The sequence below is a fragment of the Stenella coeruleoalba genome (genome assembly GCF_951394435.1).
Source record: "Stenella coeruleoalba genome assembly, chromosome: 7".
In the NCBI taxonomy this organism is placed as follows: Eukaryota; Metazoa; Chordata; class Mammalia; order Artiodactyla; family Delphinidae; genus Stenella; species Stenella coeruleoalba.
In genome coordinates this window covers 101,090,808-101,109,391 of record NC_137153.1, presented here as the reverse complement: position 1 = coordinate 101,109,391, position 18,584 = coordinate 101,090,808, and the positions used below count along the sequence as shown (strand labels likewise).

Below are 18,584 nucleotides of genomic sequence, written 5' to 3'. Positions count from 1 at the left end.
TACTGAAGCCTGTGCACCTAGAGCCCATGCACCGCAACAAGAGGAGCCACCGCAATGAGAAGCCCACGCACTGCAACGAAGAGTAGCCTCCGCCACAACTGGAGAAAGCCCACATGCAGCGATGAAGACCCGATACAGCCAAAAATAAATAAATAAAAATAAATAAATAAAAAACAAAGTAATCAGGTAATATTCTACTATATAGATTCTCAAAGATTAAAATCTCACATTTATAAGAAAATGAGGTTGATTTCTCATGGTGATTTGTGTATTACTGATAAGACTCAGGTAATAAAATAGGGTCCCTTGCATATGAGGATGTGAAATAGTCCACAGTTTTTTTATATCCTGGTTGTTTTTTTTTTTTTAAGTATGACCATCAAAAAGAAAGATAAAAAGATTAGCACAATTGGAAAACAAGTCAACAGAAAATACGCCAGTGTCCTTCCAAGATAAGTAGGCATAGATTAGAGAAGAATAAAATAGCAGAAACAGTCATCTTTTAGCATTCCAAGTGTATAATGAAACAAGACTAATTCTATTTTCTTGGCTTTCTTTTGTCTTCAGTACAAGTTTCTGTGCAGTTGTACACAATCAATATATTGGAGCAGATTTCCCCTGGAGTAATTTCTCTTTTGTGGTGGAATACAATTTTGTAGAAAACTCTTGTTGGGCTGAACATTGTGAAAAATTGAATATTCCTTACTTGGCCTTTAAAGTGATTCTTCCAGACACAGTTTTAAAGAGTAAGGATATAAACCAAAATTCCTTTTTTGTTCCATTAGCATGAAAATTTGCTGCTTTCTATTTCTGATCTATGGAAAGAGAATAAACTATAGCATTAGAAGACTTGAGTTCAAGCTCTAACCTCACCACCAACTGTGTGACCTTGAGCAAGACCTTTAACTATCTCTTGCCTCTTTTGTAAAATAGCCTTTACTGATTCTATTTGTCTTCATCTGTTTAGCTTCTAAATTTTACTTATAATAGCACTATTAAATTATAATTATATCTAATCCTAACTGACTTTTATGCAACAATATTTTTATTGAATTTTAGGGAAAAATATGTCATAGTATGTTGACTGACACAGAGAACTTTTAATACACAACAAAAAATTATGCACAAATGCTTGGCAAAGAGTCTAAACCACTTTGCATAGCATTTGGTTTCTTTGTATTTCTCAGTAACGCTTCACATGACTAAGGTTGTGAATTCTCAGATCCATTAAATTAAAAATCCTGTATATTTTTAGTCCCAGTGCATCTCTCATTCAAAACTTGCCGTAAGTCACTTTCCATCCACCTCAAGTATGAGTAGGAAGTTTGAATTCTGAGACATTCCAACTCAATTCTAAAAATACAACCATAATTATTACTTTGGAATCTTTGATACAGAAATTTAAGCATTAACTTCATTAAATAATTAAAACATGGGTTCAAGAAAGGATAAAAGGTAAACATTCATCTTTAAACTGAATTTATTCAACCAATTCCTTATTTGGGTCATTTATAATGCTTCAATTTTCTACTATTATACCACAAGATTTATAGTAGTTTATATATCTTATATATCTTTATGTACTTGTTGTAAGAAGTAAAAATTCCAGGGTAAAATGAATTGCTGGTTCAAAGGTATACACACATTTATATATTGCCAATAGCTTTCCAGAAATTCTATCCCAATTTATATTTACGCGGAAAGTGTGAGAGAATCCTTTCCCTAATATTTTTACTACAAGTAGGTATTATTAATCTTTTAAATTTTTGAAAGGATTAGAGGCAAATAATATTTTATAGTTGTGTTATTGCATTTCTTTGATTATCCATACCATTTCATAAGTGAATTGATCTTGTATAGCCATTCTTTTATAAATGGCCAGTTTATGTCCTTTGTCCACTTATTTGTTGAGGTATATGATCTTTTTCCTATTGATCTGTAGCATTCCCTATGGATTATTGTGCATAATTTTAAATTTTGATGTAAATCAGTATATATATTTATACAGGAAATGTCCAATATGTACTAATTGAATAAAGCAGATATTAACATTCAGGTAGAGTATGATCCTGTTTTTTCTTTTCCTTATTTTTTCAAGTGAATGTACATGTGTAAGTATAGACAAGCAAACATATAGAAAAAAGTGTGGAAGTATGTGTTAAACTCTGTTTTTAGTATATAGTAGTTTTAATAAATTCTATTAACTATTATTTCTAGGAGTAGAATAACATGATTTTTATTTTATTCTTCAGACCTTTCTTTATTCTGAACTCATATTTTTACAATGAATATGTTTTATTTTTATACTACTCCTTGAGCATACACCTGTTATTCTCATGTTTAGTAAAAAGAGAAAGAACCGAGGGATGAGAAAAAAGAGAAAGATTTATAAATTTTTTCATATTTAGGAAGCACCTTGCTGGATAGTTTTGGTGGTTTTCTTTTGGAAATTCAGATTCCATATGTGTTTTTTGCATCTGAAGGACTTCTTAATACTCCAGAAATACTTCAGTTGTTAGAAACCAAGTAAGTTATTGACTTCATAACTTAGGAAAGATGTATATACCCTAATTGGCTAAATATTATGCTATATATGTGGCACTATTTCTTTCTGATTCAAGCCTGGAATTATATCACATAGGAATAGTTTTCCATAGAGTTTATGTCAACTTATACTTCTCTCCCTATAGTACACCATCATAATTATTGAATATTGTCTTTTTTTGGTTATATATCAATTTTGTGGAGAAAAAATAGTTAATTATTATTTCAATTCATTTTTAATTGCATTTCTTTTGTTACCAGCAAATATGAGGATTTTACGTGGGGGGGTTTTCTGTGAATTACATGGTCATGTCTTTGGGTCATTGATATTATTGAGAATGAGTATTCTTATTTAGAGGACTTTAAATACTGACTAGGAAGCAAGATTATGAAGTTCTAAATGAATTCTCAAGTTTTTAGACCTTTAGTTCTAACATCATACCAACACGGAGCATTTTTAAATGATCTAAAACACTATCATAGCGTACAAGTTGTCACAGGAAGGTTAGACATTGGGCTATATATCAAGGAAGGATAATTATGCTGTGACCTTCATTAAAATGCAGATCTATTTTCCATACTTTTGTTTTTATATCTTAAGGCTGTGGGGCATTCACAGAAAACTTGAGCTTATAAAAGATAGTTTAAATCTAGGCAACTTTTCAGGAGAAAAAAGAAAATTCTGATAAATGCAGAATGTTTTAGTCTCATAACACAATGTTTTAATTTCATGAATTATTACTTACAGAACCAGAATAAATTGGTCAAGACATTTATAATAGGGGAATTCCCTGTCAGTCCAGTGGTTAGGACTCCACACTCTCACTGCCGGGGGCCCAGGTTCAGTCCCTGGTGGGGGAACTAAAATCCCACAAGCCACGTGGGTGTGGGCAAAAGAAAAAACCCCAAAAAACAAACAAACAAAAGAAAGACATTTATAATAGTATCATGTACAGTAATATTTAGCAAAATATCTAAGGCAACACATATCTCAACTAATTTGTCATAAATGGAATAATTCATAATTTCATTCCTCAAATTTCTTAAGTGGAATAAATTGAGGTATGAAACTTGAACAGTAGTTCAAATAATTTAATATGCAGGAGGACAATACAGTTTTTCTTAAAGAATTTTTCTTAGCCATCTGTCACCCCAAAATATTATATTTTACAGGTATAATATCACATTGGTGGAGAGATGCTGCAGTGAGTCATTGAAACTTTTTGGAGGTACAGAGCATTATGTAGTGGTGACAATTGATGAGGACACCACCATAATTTTGCAGGTAAAACTATACAATAAAAAATATAAATCAAATATATTAAAATACATGTGTAACCATGTAATCTATTAGCTTTAGAGAGCTTAACTATAATCTACTCATGATTTCTTCCAAAACTTTGCAAATGGGCCATAAGTGCTAAAATCATCACCGTGGAAAATGGCTATTACCAAGCTTTTTCAATGCCTTGTAATTTTTAACGTACTTTAAGAAGATAGAGCAAATATAGTATCTTTAACATTATGTATTGACCTTTTTTTAAATACATTTATAGAATAATTATAGTGTTGAAAACTTTAAAAATCAAATTCTAGCCACTGTGTTTCTTAAAAGGAGGTAACATATTAATCTGTAATTGGTAATACGGGATTTCCTCTAAAGTAAGTGGGGATTGCCTATAAATTAGTCAGTTTTTAAAAAGAGAGAGAAAATCTCTTCAAAAATCCATATATTTTAGAATTTAAGATGTATGAATCTCCCTGATATGTTTGCTTGATTGGAGTACAAATTACAAAGAAATTAATTTAATAGTGTGGGAGTGGAGAGCAGAAAGCAGTTTGATGGTATGGAGTATAAATTAATGGCACATATTATGGTAAGGTAGAAGTCTGATTTAATAAGCAAATGTTAATACTATAAGAATTATATGACGGAAACAAAAAAGCTCTGTTAGAAAGATTCTTATGGAATATTGTATCTTGCATAATTAAGGTTATTAAATAACAGTTATTTGTGGGAGGGAAATCCTGTTTGGGAAAACTGTTTTAATCCATGCTTACATAACTTACTGTTAGAATAAAATACTTCTTGAATTATTCACTCTATCAAAAATTAATATTGTTAAAGGAAAAAAGAGATTCTAGATCATTAGAAAGACATTCCTATAAGTTCATTAACTGCTGATTTTTCATCTTCCTTAAGTAAGCATTAAGTGCAGATTATCCCATGGGTTTTTGTCCTTAAGAGTAGCCAGATCCCTGTCTACAAAGAACTGCCCAGATAGGAGCACTCTGTAGACTGCTTGCTTCATGTCTAGGACTTTGGGAGATTCATGAACCCCCCTTGCTGAGTGTATCATTAACCGTTTTACAACTACTGTAGCTTTTCCCCTACTACTTCCAGTGTGACTTTAATTTTTCCATAAAATGGGAACCCATACCCATGCTTCTTCTCAAGTTATAATTTATATATCATAGATTCTAGAAATATGGCAACAATAATTTCGTAACAACTGGTCAACCTAGTGAATCTTTTTATTTTATTTATTTTCTGGTAGGACCTAGAAGAATTAAACTGTGAGAAGGCATCAGACAATATCATTATGAGACTGATGGCATTATCATTCCAGTACAGCTATTGTTGGATAATTTTATATGCCAAAAAACCATTAAACTCAGAGTAAGTAAACACGTCTCCATCCAAAGTCACATATATATCTTTTAAGTTATCCCATCTTCTTCTTCGAATAAAAGTAGGTATGTAAATTTTCTTTTTGCTCATATAGTTTGCTTTAAGTAAGGGATTCTCAAGGTGAAGGCATGCCCATAGGAAAACAAATCGGAATTTTGGAGATGATATCTTTCCCCTGGACAGTCAGTGCAAATCATGCTCCCCACCTCTACCTCACTAAGAATTGCTGCTGTGAGTGTTTCATATTTTATTAATTTTTAATTCTGGACTCGTCTGTTAAAAAATGTCATTCTTAAATCACTTCTCTCTAAAATTTTATTAGATATACCAACTAACTAGCATCTTACTATACTTTCTTTCATTGATGTGCTTAACTGAAAAATTGCCCCCAAATCCACGCCAAGACACTGGCTCAAATTATCATTATATGTCTCTCCTTTCCCTCATTCTAAATTTTATGAACATACTGCTTTCACTTTCTCCTTTTATTCTTTGCAATCTGGCTTTTCTCTCTATCTCTATTCTGATCTCTGTCTCTCAGATGTCACTCATCATTTGTGACTTTCTTATGATCATATCCAAAAATATTTTTATCTTTCACTGCTCTGAAGTATTTAAGACTATTGTCAGTGCTTTCCGCCTTGAAACTCTTCAGTTCCATGGCACTTCAATGTTTTTGATCTTCTACCTCTCTACTTCTTGTCTTTTCCTCTTCTTCTTCCTTGTCCCAGTCTCCAGATAGATATGAAATCTCTTTTTTTCTTCTATTTTGTCCATTAAAAATCTTATCCTCTCCGCTAGCTTCAGTTATCGTCTTTCTGCATATAATTATTATATTTCTATCTGCAGCTGCAGTCTCTGTTTGAATTTCCTGACCTAATATCTCTAATTTTCTATATAATATTTACACTCTGATATTCCGCCGGCTCTCAAAGTTAACATAGTATGAGTTCATTTTATTCTCTATTCCCTCCAAAACTGTATCTCCTCTTTTCTGCCCTTTAGCTATTTATGACCATTGCCTTTCTTTTAGTCATCAAGACTGGAAAACAAATCCTATAGATTCAACCACTGGACTTTCATCTCTCCCCTCGCTCCATTTATATTACCAACATCTTAGTTCAGTTTCTCATTATTTTATGTGGACTGTTATAACAAATGGTTTTCACACCTCCAGATGACTCTCAACATTACTCTTCATAATCTGTCATACACTCAATTAATATTCCTAAAATCAGGCTCTTATTATTTCACTCTGATGAAACACCTTTACTGACTTCCCCGTTATTTACTGAATATATACAGACTACTCACCCTAATATTCAAAGTCTTCGGCATATAATCCTAACCTATATTTTCAGGCTTACTTTTCACTGCTTTCCATTTCAATCAAAAGTTCTGCTCATTGGCTTGCAAACATCCTCCTTGCTTTCCTACTTCTACTTTTGCTCATACAGTTCTCTTCTTCCTACGATATTCCTTCCTTCCTCCAGCTATTCCATCTGGTGAAATTGTGCCTATTTTTCAGGACCTATCTACTTTTTCTATTCAACCTTTCTTCAGTATCTCCCACTCTTGCATATAAACAGATATTTAGTTGTAACCTTTCCAACCTTCCAACTCCTTAGCTCCCTGTTTTTTCCTCATCTTTGATATTATCGTATTTTGTTTTGTATTATCATTTTGGGGCACTTGCCCTATATCAATGACCACATTGCTTTCATATGACAGATGCTTGGTAAATACTGTTTGATTGAATGAATGAATCTTTCCAACTAAATTGCACACTAGACTTATTCACTTTTTTGATCTCTACAATACTACATTACACATACCACACACATCACAGTAGAAGTTTCAAAAATATTCTTTAGTTATTAGATAAGGTACAGGTATCTTATCTTATTTAACATTACATTATCTGTGTGATTTTTTTCCTTTATTGACTTTCTTGTTTGACTCCATTTTTGTTTATCTTACTGTACCAAGCTCTTTGTATAAAATTATTATCATGTGAGGATAAGTGTAAGTTAGAATCTAAGTATACAAACAACTTGGTTCTTATTCCTTCGTCTATTAACAATAGCCTCTAGTAGTCACTTAACATAGTTTTTCCTTTCTATCAGAACTGAAAAATTAAAATAATTATTCAGTTCTAACAGAGGGATGGGAAAGCTGGGACAAAGTGAGAGAGTAGCATTGACATATATACACTACCAAATGTAAAATTGATGGCTAGTGGGAAGCTGCTGCATAGCACGGGGAGATCAGCTCGATGCTTTGTGACCACCTAGAGGGATGGGATAGGGAGGGTGGGAGGGAGGCTCAAGAGGGAGGGGATATGGGGATATATGTATACTTAAAGCTGATTCACTTTGTTGTACAACAGAAACTAACACAACATTGTAAAGCAATTATACTCCAATAAAGATACTTTTAAAAATTATTCAGGTCTAAAATCTTCATTCTGAAGATTAATAAAGGCTGTAAAGCATTTTAAGCTTTATCAAGAACTTGGAAGTATTCTGGATAAATAATTGATGTGAAATTTTTTAAAGTTGTTTTTAGATTGGTATCCACCTAGAGGTGCAATTGAAGTACACGAGATAATAATAGGAGATTTACACTTATTTTTATCCAGATGTTCATGAAAAAAATTAATTATGTAACACTCTGAGATTGTTTTGTGTTCAGGATAGAATTATCATTTATTCACAATAATATATTATTATAAAATGTAATTCTTTTCAGACTTCTAGGTATCTTGGTTTCATATTTTTAGATCATTGGAACATTTTTAAAGTATCTTAATCAACTGACCAAATGAGGAGAATTGAAAATACAAAATAAAATTTTTTAATTACTTTAGTAGTTCATGCCATTAGTTCCTGTTTGAGGAAATGTGTCAGGAGTCCCCAAGACAACCCCAAGTTGATGATTTGTTAGGAGTATTCACAGCACTGAAAATATTCTTGTACTCAAAGCAAATTCAGCAAAGGGAGAAAGGGCATGGATCAAAGTCCAGAGGAAACTAGGAGGAAGCTTCCAAGAGTCCTCTACTAGGAGAGTCACACAGAACATGCTTAACTTCCCCAGCAACGAGTTGTGATAACGTTTGTAAAATGTTGTCTACCAGGGAAACTCGCCAGACACTCAGTGCCCAGGGCTTTTATTAAGAGCTAGTCACGAATCAAAACTCTAGATTCCAAAAAGAAAGCAGGTGTTCAATAGAAACCATATCGTTTGAACAAACAGTTTAAGCACAGTGTGTCTCTCTTATCAGCCACTCTTTTGAAAAGAGCTTACCTGAGAAAGAAGCCAACAGAGGAAAGAAGAGCAAAGAGATTAAGAGAGCCATTGTCTCAATGACATTGTTTGAGTCCCTGGGTCCAAAAATGTCTTCTCCTGGACCCCTTAGTAATATAAGCCAATAAATTTCTTTTTCGTTGCTTGGAGTACTTAAAGTGGATAAAGATAGTAGGAATATCCACCCACAGCTCGAGTCACATCTGATGTGCTTAATAACTATAGACAGGGAAATAGCAGTGTTTTTTAAAATTACTGAGATATAACTGAGTTATAAGATTGTGTAAGTTCGAGGAGTACACTCTGTTGATTTGATACATTTATATATTGTAATATAATTACCACCTTAGTGTTAGTTAACACCTCTATCATGTCATATAATGATCATTTAAAAGAGTGTTTTTTCTAACAGTTCAGGGAAAAGACCCAGGGAGGATTCTAGTTATCCTGGCTCTGGTTATATGTTCATATCTGAACCTGATACCTTGGCCAGGTAGTTGGCTAGGCTTCAGTCACATAGCCATCCCTGGGGCTAGTAAGGGGATGAATTAAACTTTTCTACACACACACACACACACACAGACACACACACACACACACTCAGCATCTCCTAGATATAACGGTACTATTGAAGAATGCGGTGGAACTGTTCTTACAAAAGAGTGCTGAGTGGACAAAAAAAATGAGTCTGCCACACAAGCATTGTTTTAGCCAGGTTATTCTAAAAACTTTATAAAACGTGAAAAATAAAATGAATTTTAATAAGTATAGTCAGACATCAAATGAGTAGAATATAATAATATAATTTTTTTTAGGTACTGTCTTACAGAAAAGACACTTCATCACCTAGCTTTGATTTATGCAGCTTTGGTTTCATCTGGGCTAAAATCAGAAGAACTGGATGTAAAGGTGGTATTTTTCTATATGTTTGTTTGTATTTTTCATAAGCCAAAATTTATGAAATCTGAAACTCAACTGCCCAGTGAGAAGAAACATTAAATGGTTAAACTAAAAAACACTTAAAAGCCATATAAAGAACAGTTTCAAATTAACAAATATTCTTTCCACTTAAATTTCTGCTCTAAAAGCCTTTAATGAATTTAAATTCATATTTTATCTCTTCATTACTACTTAGATTTTTTGAAACAGGTCAGGATATGAATAAAAATAAATATCCCTTGATCAAAAATGTTCACTTATGAGAGACATACTGTTTTTATCTGCTGTAAAATGGAAATCTTATGACATATGAATAGAGCAATATCTTGGTGATCTCTAATCAGTCTCCTTTCTTGGCTTTTTTTCAATGTCCCACTCTGAAGTTTATGTATTTCCCCAAAATTCAGGGCTCAGTCCTCTACTATTATCACTTTATATTCTTTCCTTAATAAACTCAGACATTCCCACAAATTTAGCTTTCATTTTTAAGAAAATCCTTAAAATTTTTCTAACTTTTCTTAAGGTCTGCACCTATATTCTAGAATTCTTCTGGAAATCCCCACATGAATATCCCACAGGTACCTCAAATTCTGCATATCCAAAACACAACTTCTCATCCTCCCCCAAACTTGATGTTGACCTAAAACAAATAGACTGCCAGTTATTTCTGCAGCAAAAATGGGTTTATATGGGATCAACAAAGAATTGCAACTCAGGGCCTGCAACCATGGCAAGCCATATGCAAGTCTGGGCACAATAAGGTGAGGTGAAATCTTTTAAAGAGGGGAAAAGGAAGTTGGGAGGGTTATATAGTAAACAAAGAGTCCATTGGAGGAGTTGAGAGTTTCATTGGCTGAGTTGTGACAGCCTCTTATTGGCTGAGCTCTTGCTAGGAAAGAAGAGGAAGTCTTTCTTCCTATTGAATTGTACTATCATGGTAGGGCATGAGAGCTCCTCCTGCTGGTCTCCCAACTCTATTTTAATTAAGGTTTCTGTTAGTTTTTTACACCTACTTTATGGCATCACTATTCTAATCTAATCAGTAGCTAAATCTTCCTTTTAACTCTGCAGTGTCTCTAGAGTATGCCTCTCTTTTCTACTCCCATTGCTATTTCCCTAAATTCAGGCCTTCACCTCTCACTTGGCATTCTAAGGTAACTTTCTAATTAATCTCTTTACTTCTACTCTTTTCCCACTCCCGTGCATCATGTATATTGACACCAATTACATTTCTGAAATACAGCTGTGAATATTTTACTCCCTAGACTGTAAGCATAAAAGAAAGGGAACATGCTTTTCATTTTTGTCTTCCTAGCACCAAGCACAGAGCCTACGTAGTAGCCTCTTGATAAATATTTGTTGTTGAATTGAATTTTTGTGCTCAAAAGACCTTCTGTAGCTTCCTACTTCATCAAAATAGAGTTAACCTCAGGTGGATTCAAACTCCTCTATGATTTGACCCCTAGTAATCCTTCCTTTAACATCATTCTACTCACCTTTTCCTGAATATGCCCCCACCTCTCAGCCATCCGATTCTGTCCTGTCTTCCCCCAGAAATACTATTCCCCATCCCCTTACTGCCAGTCTTCATAGTTCTGACTTTTTCTACCCAGCTCAAATACCACCTCCTTTAAAAAATTTGCACCAGTTATACTCTCTCAAGATGAATCTCTCCTCCCATCCTCCTAATAATGCTTTATACCTTTATTATAATATGAGGTGTTTGTTCATATATCCTCCACCCTGGATGGTGAGAACTAGGCCCTTTTCTTTGTAAAAGCTATAACATCTAGCACAGTGTTTTGTACACAGTAAAAATATTCAACAAACATCTACTAAACAGAATTCAGTGAAAGCAGAACCTGTTAAGAAAATCAACAAATGATCTATTTGAAATAGAATCCAGATAATTTTGATCCTGTGATGCATGTTAAACATAGAAGTAAAATTCTTAGAAAAGTTATCTAAATAAATATAAATTTGTCTCATTTATTCATTCAAGTGAGGTTTTACCACTTAATCAACCTCTTTTCTCTTCAGCTAATAGAAAGCAGTCATATACAAAATATGCTTTAGAAAATCATTTTAAAGATCTATACATGGGGTATCTGATACCAGAAAGTTACCCTATTCAGGTACAGTGACATGATCCACAGAGGACATGTTCCAAGGAAGGCATTTGGAGATGAAATAGGAGGTACTGCTCAGGCACAATCCATTCCAAATGAAATGGAATGGATTGTTTGTTCCCACCTGGATCTAACTACTCCAAAAGCTTTTCAAGTTCACATGATAATCTTAAAAGTATGTCCACTTTTCCATGGAATTTGAGAAACAAGATGATTAATTTGCTCTAATTCTTGTATCAATGTATCACCAATACTCAAGTCTCCCATTCTCCTAACTTGATGACCTTATGACATTAAAGGGGGTTCCCTAGACTCGTATTATTTTAGAATACATTTAGTAATATGGCTTTTGGCCTCTTAGGCCAAAAAAATCCATCAGGTTGGATTATTTTTTTATTTCCAAGCATCTGGAGAGCCTAGCCATAAAGGGAATATTAAGAAATTTAAGTACATTTTCTTAAACTAAAAGAAAATACAGCTAGTAGTGTCATGCCATATTTTACTTTAATATAAAAAAAATTCTATAAATTTCTTATGAATGCTCTTTGCAGAAAAATGCTTAGATACACACATATGCAAATTTTTGAAAACAATGTTAGCAGGGGTTCTTGAATCTCCCAAAGTCTAACCATGAGCTCCAGAATCCTTACCCTTAAGTTAAGGTAATATTCATTACCATTATAAAATTATGCTCTTTAAAATAAAATTTATATTTAAATAAAAGTCTCAAATCTTCTCAAAACGTCCAAAACTTTTAATAAAATAAATTTGGAATCAAACAGTGTATTTCTGTGTACTCTATATATTTCATATAAAAAGAAAATCCTTCTTTAGCATGCATATACCCCCAGGTATATGCTAGCAGTTTCGTATTTGTTATTCTTGTGGAAGAAAAAAAATGTCATAATTATTTTGTGAGGTTTGTACAGTCTTTGTTTCTTAAATTTCCACTACAGGACAGAATATTCATATTTTTAAGATGTGATTGTTTAGGGCAGTGTTCTCTATCCACATTAAACTGCTAACCCATGAACTATCTTTCCTTCAACCAAAGCCAAAAGACGAAGAATAAGATAAAAATAGAAATGAAAGGGGAAGGAAAAGGCTGGCATTGCAGAAGAGGGAAGGGCATAGAGGAAAACACAAGAGACAGACAGGAAGTAGGACATATTAAGAAATTCTTTTTAGAGTTAAGTTTAACACACACATCACACATTTTTGTCAGGGGTATCTTACCATCAAATAAGCCAAGATTGGATGAACAATTCCAAGAATACTCTAAATCAGAACATATTCTTCTTTTTGAATACAGCATCAAATTAATCTGTAAATATCCTTATTTTTCAACTTTGTTTTTGAAAAATCTTGCACTATTGTTTAATTCTTATTTTTATTTGAGAACTGTTAAGTTTAACCTAGAAAAAGCAAAATATTAATTATTGCTAGTGACATCCAAATTGCTTTTTTTCTAATACAGATGAAATAAAACACCAAATACGTTTAAAAGACTTTATTAATAAATGCCAAATGGAAGTGAAGAATAACAATTTAGATCCAAAAATTAGAAACTACAAGGGTATCATATTTAAAGAAGGAAAGTAAATTGTTTATCCTCACAAATAAAACATCCTGGATTTCACATAGATAAATTAGTAAATTATATCTAAAATAGTGTACAAAGATTAGAATCTTCTGGGGTTTTTTTTCTCCTAATTGCAAACAATTTTTGAGTGATATATTTTGTTTCCTAGTATTTCCTATAATCTAACATAAAAAATATATTTTAGCTTCTAATTGCCCCAGGAGTGGAAGAGACTGCACTGCTAATTCGACAAATTGCTGACCACAATTTAATGACCTCGAAGAGGGATCCTCACGAATGGTTGGATAAATCCTGGCTTGAAATCTCACCATCTAAGGTTTATTTCCTAATATATAAATTAGATATTTGCAAAGCAAATATAAATACATGTACTTGAATTCTTTTTCTGGTAGCATTTTCTTGTTCTATCATGCTTGCATGAATATATGTAACAATAGCCATAATGCACAGCATTTATTTAGACAGTTTTCCAGAATTATGAGTATTTTTCAATCTCAAAGAACTGTTTTTTTATAAATTTATTTACTTTTGGCTGTGTTGGGTCTTCGTTGCTGCATGTGGGCTTTCTCTAGTTGTGGCAAGCGGGGGCCACTCTTCGTTGTGGCACACAGGCTTCTCATTGCAGTGGCTTCTCTTTGTTGCAGAGCATGGACTCTAGGCAGGCGGGCTTCAGTAGTTGTGGCTCGCAGGCTTAGTTGCTCCGTGGCATGTGGGATCTTCCCGGACCAGGGCTCGAACCCCTGTCCCCTGCATTGGCAGGCGGATTCTTCCAAGAACCTTTATTTGGTCACACTGAAATCTGATTTCAATATAATTTTCAAATGTCACAAAATAGTCTTTTCCCCCCCCCAACCATTTAAAAATGTAAAAACCGTCCTTAGCTTTTGGCCTGTTAAAAGGTAAACAGGTACATTAAAATCCTGAAGTTGATTTGAGGGCAGGCAGATTCTTAACCACTGCACTACCAGGGAAGTCCCTCATAGAACTATTTTAATGGGATCTTTTATAATGAACTTTCAAATCTAACTTATTATAAGGTGATCTAATGGCTTCAATGTCTAATATTTTTAAAAATATAATAATTTTTCTAATTCCTACATTTCAGCATTCAAGAATAGTAGGTATGAGCATAGCAAAATTCTATCATTCTGTGATTTGTCAGTAACTCAATTATATAATTGAAAGTAGAGTTATGAAATACTTATAAGATTAAATAGTTAATTTTTAGAAATTCCTTTTGTTTAAGCATAAATATTTCCAGGCTTTCATACCAACCTAGTGTTTCTGTTACCTTTATTTTCAATATATTCAACTCCTGAAGCCATGAGAAAAGAATGATGAAGATCGTTATGTACTAACTTGGAATGACCTTCAAAATATATTAAGTGAAACATGAAAGTTGCAGTGCAGAGCATGCAGTACACTACCATTTGTATAAAACAAGGGGAAATTAATATTTATATGTATTTGGTTTTAAATGTATAAAATATCTCTGGAAGGATACCAAGAAATTAATTATCTCTAGAGAGAACTGAGGTAATGGAGTAGGAATGGGACTTTTCACTGTATACCTTTTAGTGCCTTTTGAATTTTACCTACGGAAAAAATAAAATTATAAAACAAATAAATAAAATAGTCATATATATTAAATCACAGGACTTTTACATGCCTAACAGAACATAACACTATCAACAATATGGGTATAATTAATTATGACATATATGTATGTGCAATTTCCTTCCTACAAAGGCACGTCCAATCTACTCACGTCTGTCGTTTGATAAACTAAAAGAGGGTGCAAAAAGCCAGTGTAACCCAGGAAAAAAAAAAGAAAGAAATTTGGCAATAAAGATGGCTGCTACATTTCTAGACATTTATGAGATCTCTCTGAAAATGTGTATTTTTAGACTGTCAGGGTCAGTTCTGGTTGATAGTAATTCTTCCTGTACTTTTCACAATAAGCCTTTCCTGAAATTATAACATCTGTTAGATATCATAAACATGGTTCATTTAACCAAACCATGATAGTATATGGTCTACAAAGGGAGAGCTAAAGAAATCTTGAGCTATATAACTAAGTACCCTAAAACAGCAGTCCCCAACCTTTTAGGCACCAGGGGCCGGTTTCGTGGAAGACGGTTTTTCCACGGACTGGGGTGGGGCGGGATGGTTCAGGCGGTAATGCGAGCGATGGGGAGCGGCAGATGAAGCTTTGCTCCGCCCTCTGCCACCTCCTGCTGTGCGGGCGGGGGGCTGGGGAACCCTGCCCTGAAAGGTAGAAGAGCTGTCATTAGATAAAACGATTGTCGTTTGAAGGAAATGGACTGTAATGAGTCTCTTTGGATGAGTGATTAGACTGAATGAACTTTAAGATCCTTCCCAATTCTGGGTGTATGAATCTTTACTGACAAAAAAGTTTCCTTCCTCCTGGCCATACTTTTTCCCCCAAGCATCTCAAATTGAGTGGTAGGTGCAACAACAAAAATTTTAATCTGCTGGAGTGAGTAGAGTAAGAAAAAAACACTGGCTGATTATTCCTTACACTTTTTTCTAGGAAGAAATGTACTTACTTGATTTTCCAAGTGTTAATCCATTGGTGGCTCAGCTCATGTTAAATAAAGGACCTTCACTGAACTGGATACTATTAGCAACTCTTTGTCAACTTCAGGAACTCCTACCTGAAGTTCCAGAAAAAGTGTTAAAGGTTAGCTATTTAAGATCCATATTCTTCTATGAATTTATTTCCTTTGCATTTGAGTATCTATTTTTACCATAAGGGTTTTCAAAATGAAGTTATCCAAGTTTGTTTTGGACTTCACAGAGCAAAGAAATGATTTACTTAAACTAAATTTCATACAGAATTCTCATTGGTCGTCAGTCACATTATATATTTTAAAGCTATCTTGTATAGATAATTCTGTACAGATCATTTATCACACTTCAAATCATTTTGAAGTGTTATACTGCCCACAGATATTCAATTACACACTCTATTCATACGTGTTTACATTATCTCTTCCAAATAATCCTGAAGCCCCTCTTTATAGTAGTAGCTAAAGAGAACTTTAGCCTTATCAGTAAGTTTCTTTAATTTTTATGAAGGAAATGGTATTCATGTAAATTGTGTAACTAAAAATTTTATTTTAAGTGATTAGAAAATAGATGCAAATTACAATGTATTTCTTTTAATGGAGCCTAATTATGTTCTCACTACATGGATCAATATAATACCTTTGGATGGACTACTTATTTATATTTTTCTTATTTCCATTTAGATAAGTGTCATCACTTATATTTACTTGACTGATGTTTATGTTGTATTTTTATTATATTAATTAATTTTTAAAATTTTTTTAGCATTTTTGTGACATCACTTCCTTATTCAAGATTAGTCCTTCTGTAACAAAATCACCTCAAATTTCATCACCTCAGGAAAATAGGAATCAAACTAGTGCCTTTACTTCTCAGACTTCAGCTTCTGGCTCTTCAGATTCTGTCATTCAAGAACATAATGAATATTACCAATATTCAGACTTAGGAGAGACAGTGCACGAAGACACAAACGCCACTTCAAATTATAACTCTTCCCTTATGAAACTAAAAGAAATGCCATGCATTTTACCACCTGTGACTTCTTACAATCAGACCAGCTACTGGAAAGTGTCCAGTTGTAACCCTAACATAATGCAGAATAATTCTTTCCTGACTAATATAGAAGCAAGGAATGTGTCTGGTAGTTCCTTTCTGAACCAGAATGATTCAGAGTCAGATGTCTTTTCTTTGGGTCTAACAGCAATGAATTGTGAAACCATGATATCACCAATTGACACTCAGAAGAGAGTTACCCCTAACTTTATAAATTATCAGAAAAAGGAAACACATGAAGCAAAAGGACCTACAAACAAAGAATTGTCTGCCCCTGTCTTTTCACTAGAGAGTTCTCAATCTCCTCTTCATTGGAACTTTAAAAGAAATGTATGGCAACAACAGAATCACTCATTCAACTTACAATATGGTGCAGAGCAGAATACATGTGACAAATGGTCCTCTCAGAAAGATAATTTATTCACTAATCAGCAAAAATGTCTATCGGATGAGTTAGAAGGCCTCATATGTGAAAGTTCAAATGCTGAGACTAAAAAGACTTTCTGGAAAGAATTACCATCCGTCCCCAGTTTGGATTTATTTTGTGCTTCTGATTCTAATGTAAGTCAAAAAGAATTCAACAGTCTTTATTTCTACCAAAGAGCTGGAAAATGTTTAGGACAGAAAAGGCACTCTGTATCTTCATCTAACTCAGGAGACAAGAAATCATTAACAGGTAATACTGTCTATAGTTGATAAAACTACTCTCTAGTGTAATTTTTAAAGATAGACTCATCTCCAAGTTAAAAAAATTTTTGTTTTAATTACTACACTTAAGAATCTTCAATAACTTTGGCATCAAAAAAAATCAAAATTCTAATTATAGACTTTTAAGAAAATAAAGGCAAAGAAAATATGTCAAATTCTCATAGCTTTAGATGAACTAAGCATTTAACTTAAGAAGTTACAAGTAAAAACATGGAACAAATCTAAGTCAAGCAGAAGACTAAAATTAACAAAGATTAAATAAAGAAATTAGTGAATTAGGAAAGTAGCCTCTTTGTCAAGCGGGGATATTTAATGAGCTAACATTTATTAAGAACTTATTATATTTCCTTTATGTGGATTTAATTTTGACAATCCTATTAAATAGATACTACTATTGGCTATCTATTTTACAATTGATGTTTCTGAACATTTAGTCATATCAATTTTTTAAAACAATTTTATTTTCTCACTTCTGGTAATTATACCTTTTATTTCTGTGTTATTTCTTATTGCCTTGGCCTAAGCATTTAGAACAAAATATTAAGTTCTGATGGTCATACAAAGGTGGCCTTACTATGATGGGGAAAAAACAAAAAGAAAGGAGAAGCTGGAAGCTTCAAAACTCCTTTTTTGGGCTTCCCTGGTGGCGCAGTGGTTGAGAGTCTGCCTGCCGATGCAGGGGACACGGGTTCGTGCCTTGGCCCGGGAAGATCCCACATGCCGCAGAGCGGCTGGGCTCGTGAGCCATGGCCACTGAGCCTGCGCGTCCGCAGGCTGTGCTCCGCAGCGGGAGAGGCCACAACAGTGAGAGGCCTGCGTAACGCAAAAAAAAAAAAAAAAAAACTCCTCTTTTGCCCAGGCCATTTTGTGAGGCCAAAAGGGGCCCAGAAAATCTTATATTCTTTGTTTTATTAAAAGAGGAACACTCAAACTATATAAGTCCCAGACTCACAAAACTTGGATTTGGTCCCATTTAATAGTCATAATTTGTTTTGTTCCTGATTTTAAGGGAAAATAT

The 18,584-nt window shown here is 33.6% G+C and overlaps 1 protein-coding gene across 1 annotated transcript in view; it reads left to right on the top strand.

The window, feature by feature from the left end:
• SHOC1 (shortage in chiasmata 1) overlaps positions 1–18,584 on the top strand; it is a 91,393-nt gene that overhangs the window by 70,963 nt on the left and 1,846 nt on the right. The window contains exons 20-27 of the mRNA XM_079925835.1: positions 568–746; positions 2,409–2,526; positions 3,718–3,829; positions 5,103–5,224; positions 9,358–9,451; positions 13,398–13,529; positions 15,768–15,917; positions 16,571–17,534. Of these exons, the coding sequence (XP_079781961.1) occupies positions 568–746; positions 2,409–2,526; positions 3,718–3,829; positions 5,103–5,224; positions 9,358–9,451; positions 13,398–13,529; positions 15,768–15,917; positions 16,571–17,534 (1,871 nt within the window). The remainder of the gene's footprint in view (positions 1–567; positions 747–2,408; positions 2,527–3,717; positions 3,830–5,102; positions 5,225–9,357; positions 9,452–13,397; positions 13,530–15,767; positions 15,918–16,570; positions 17,535–18,584) is intronic.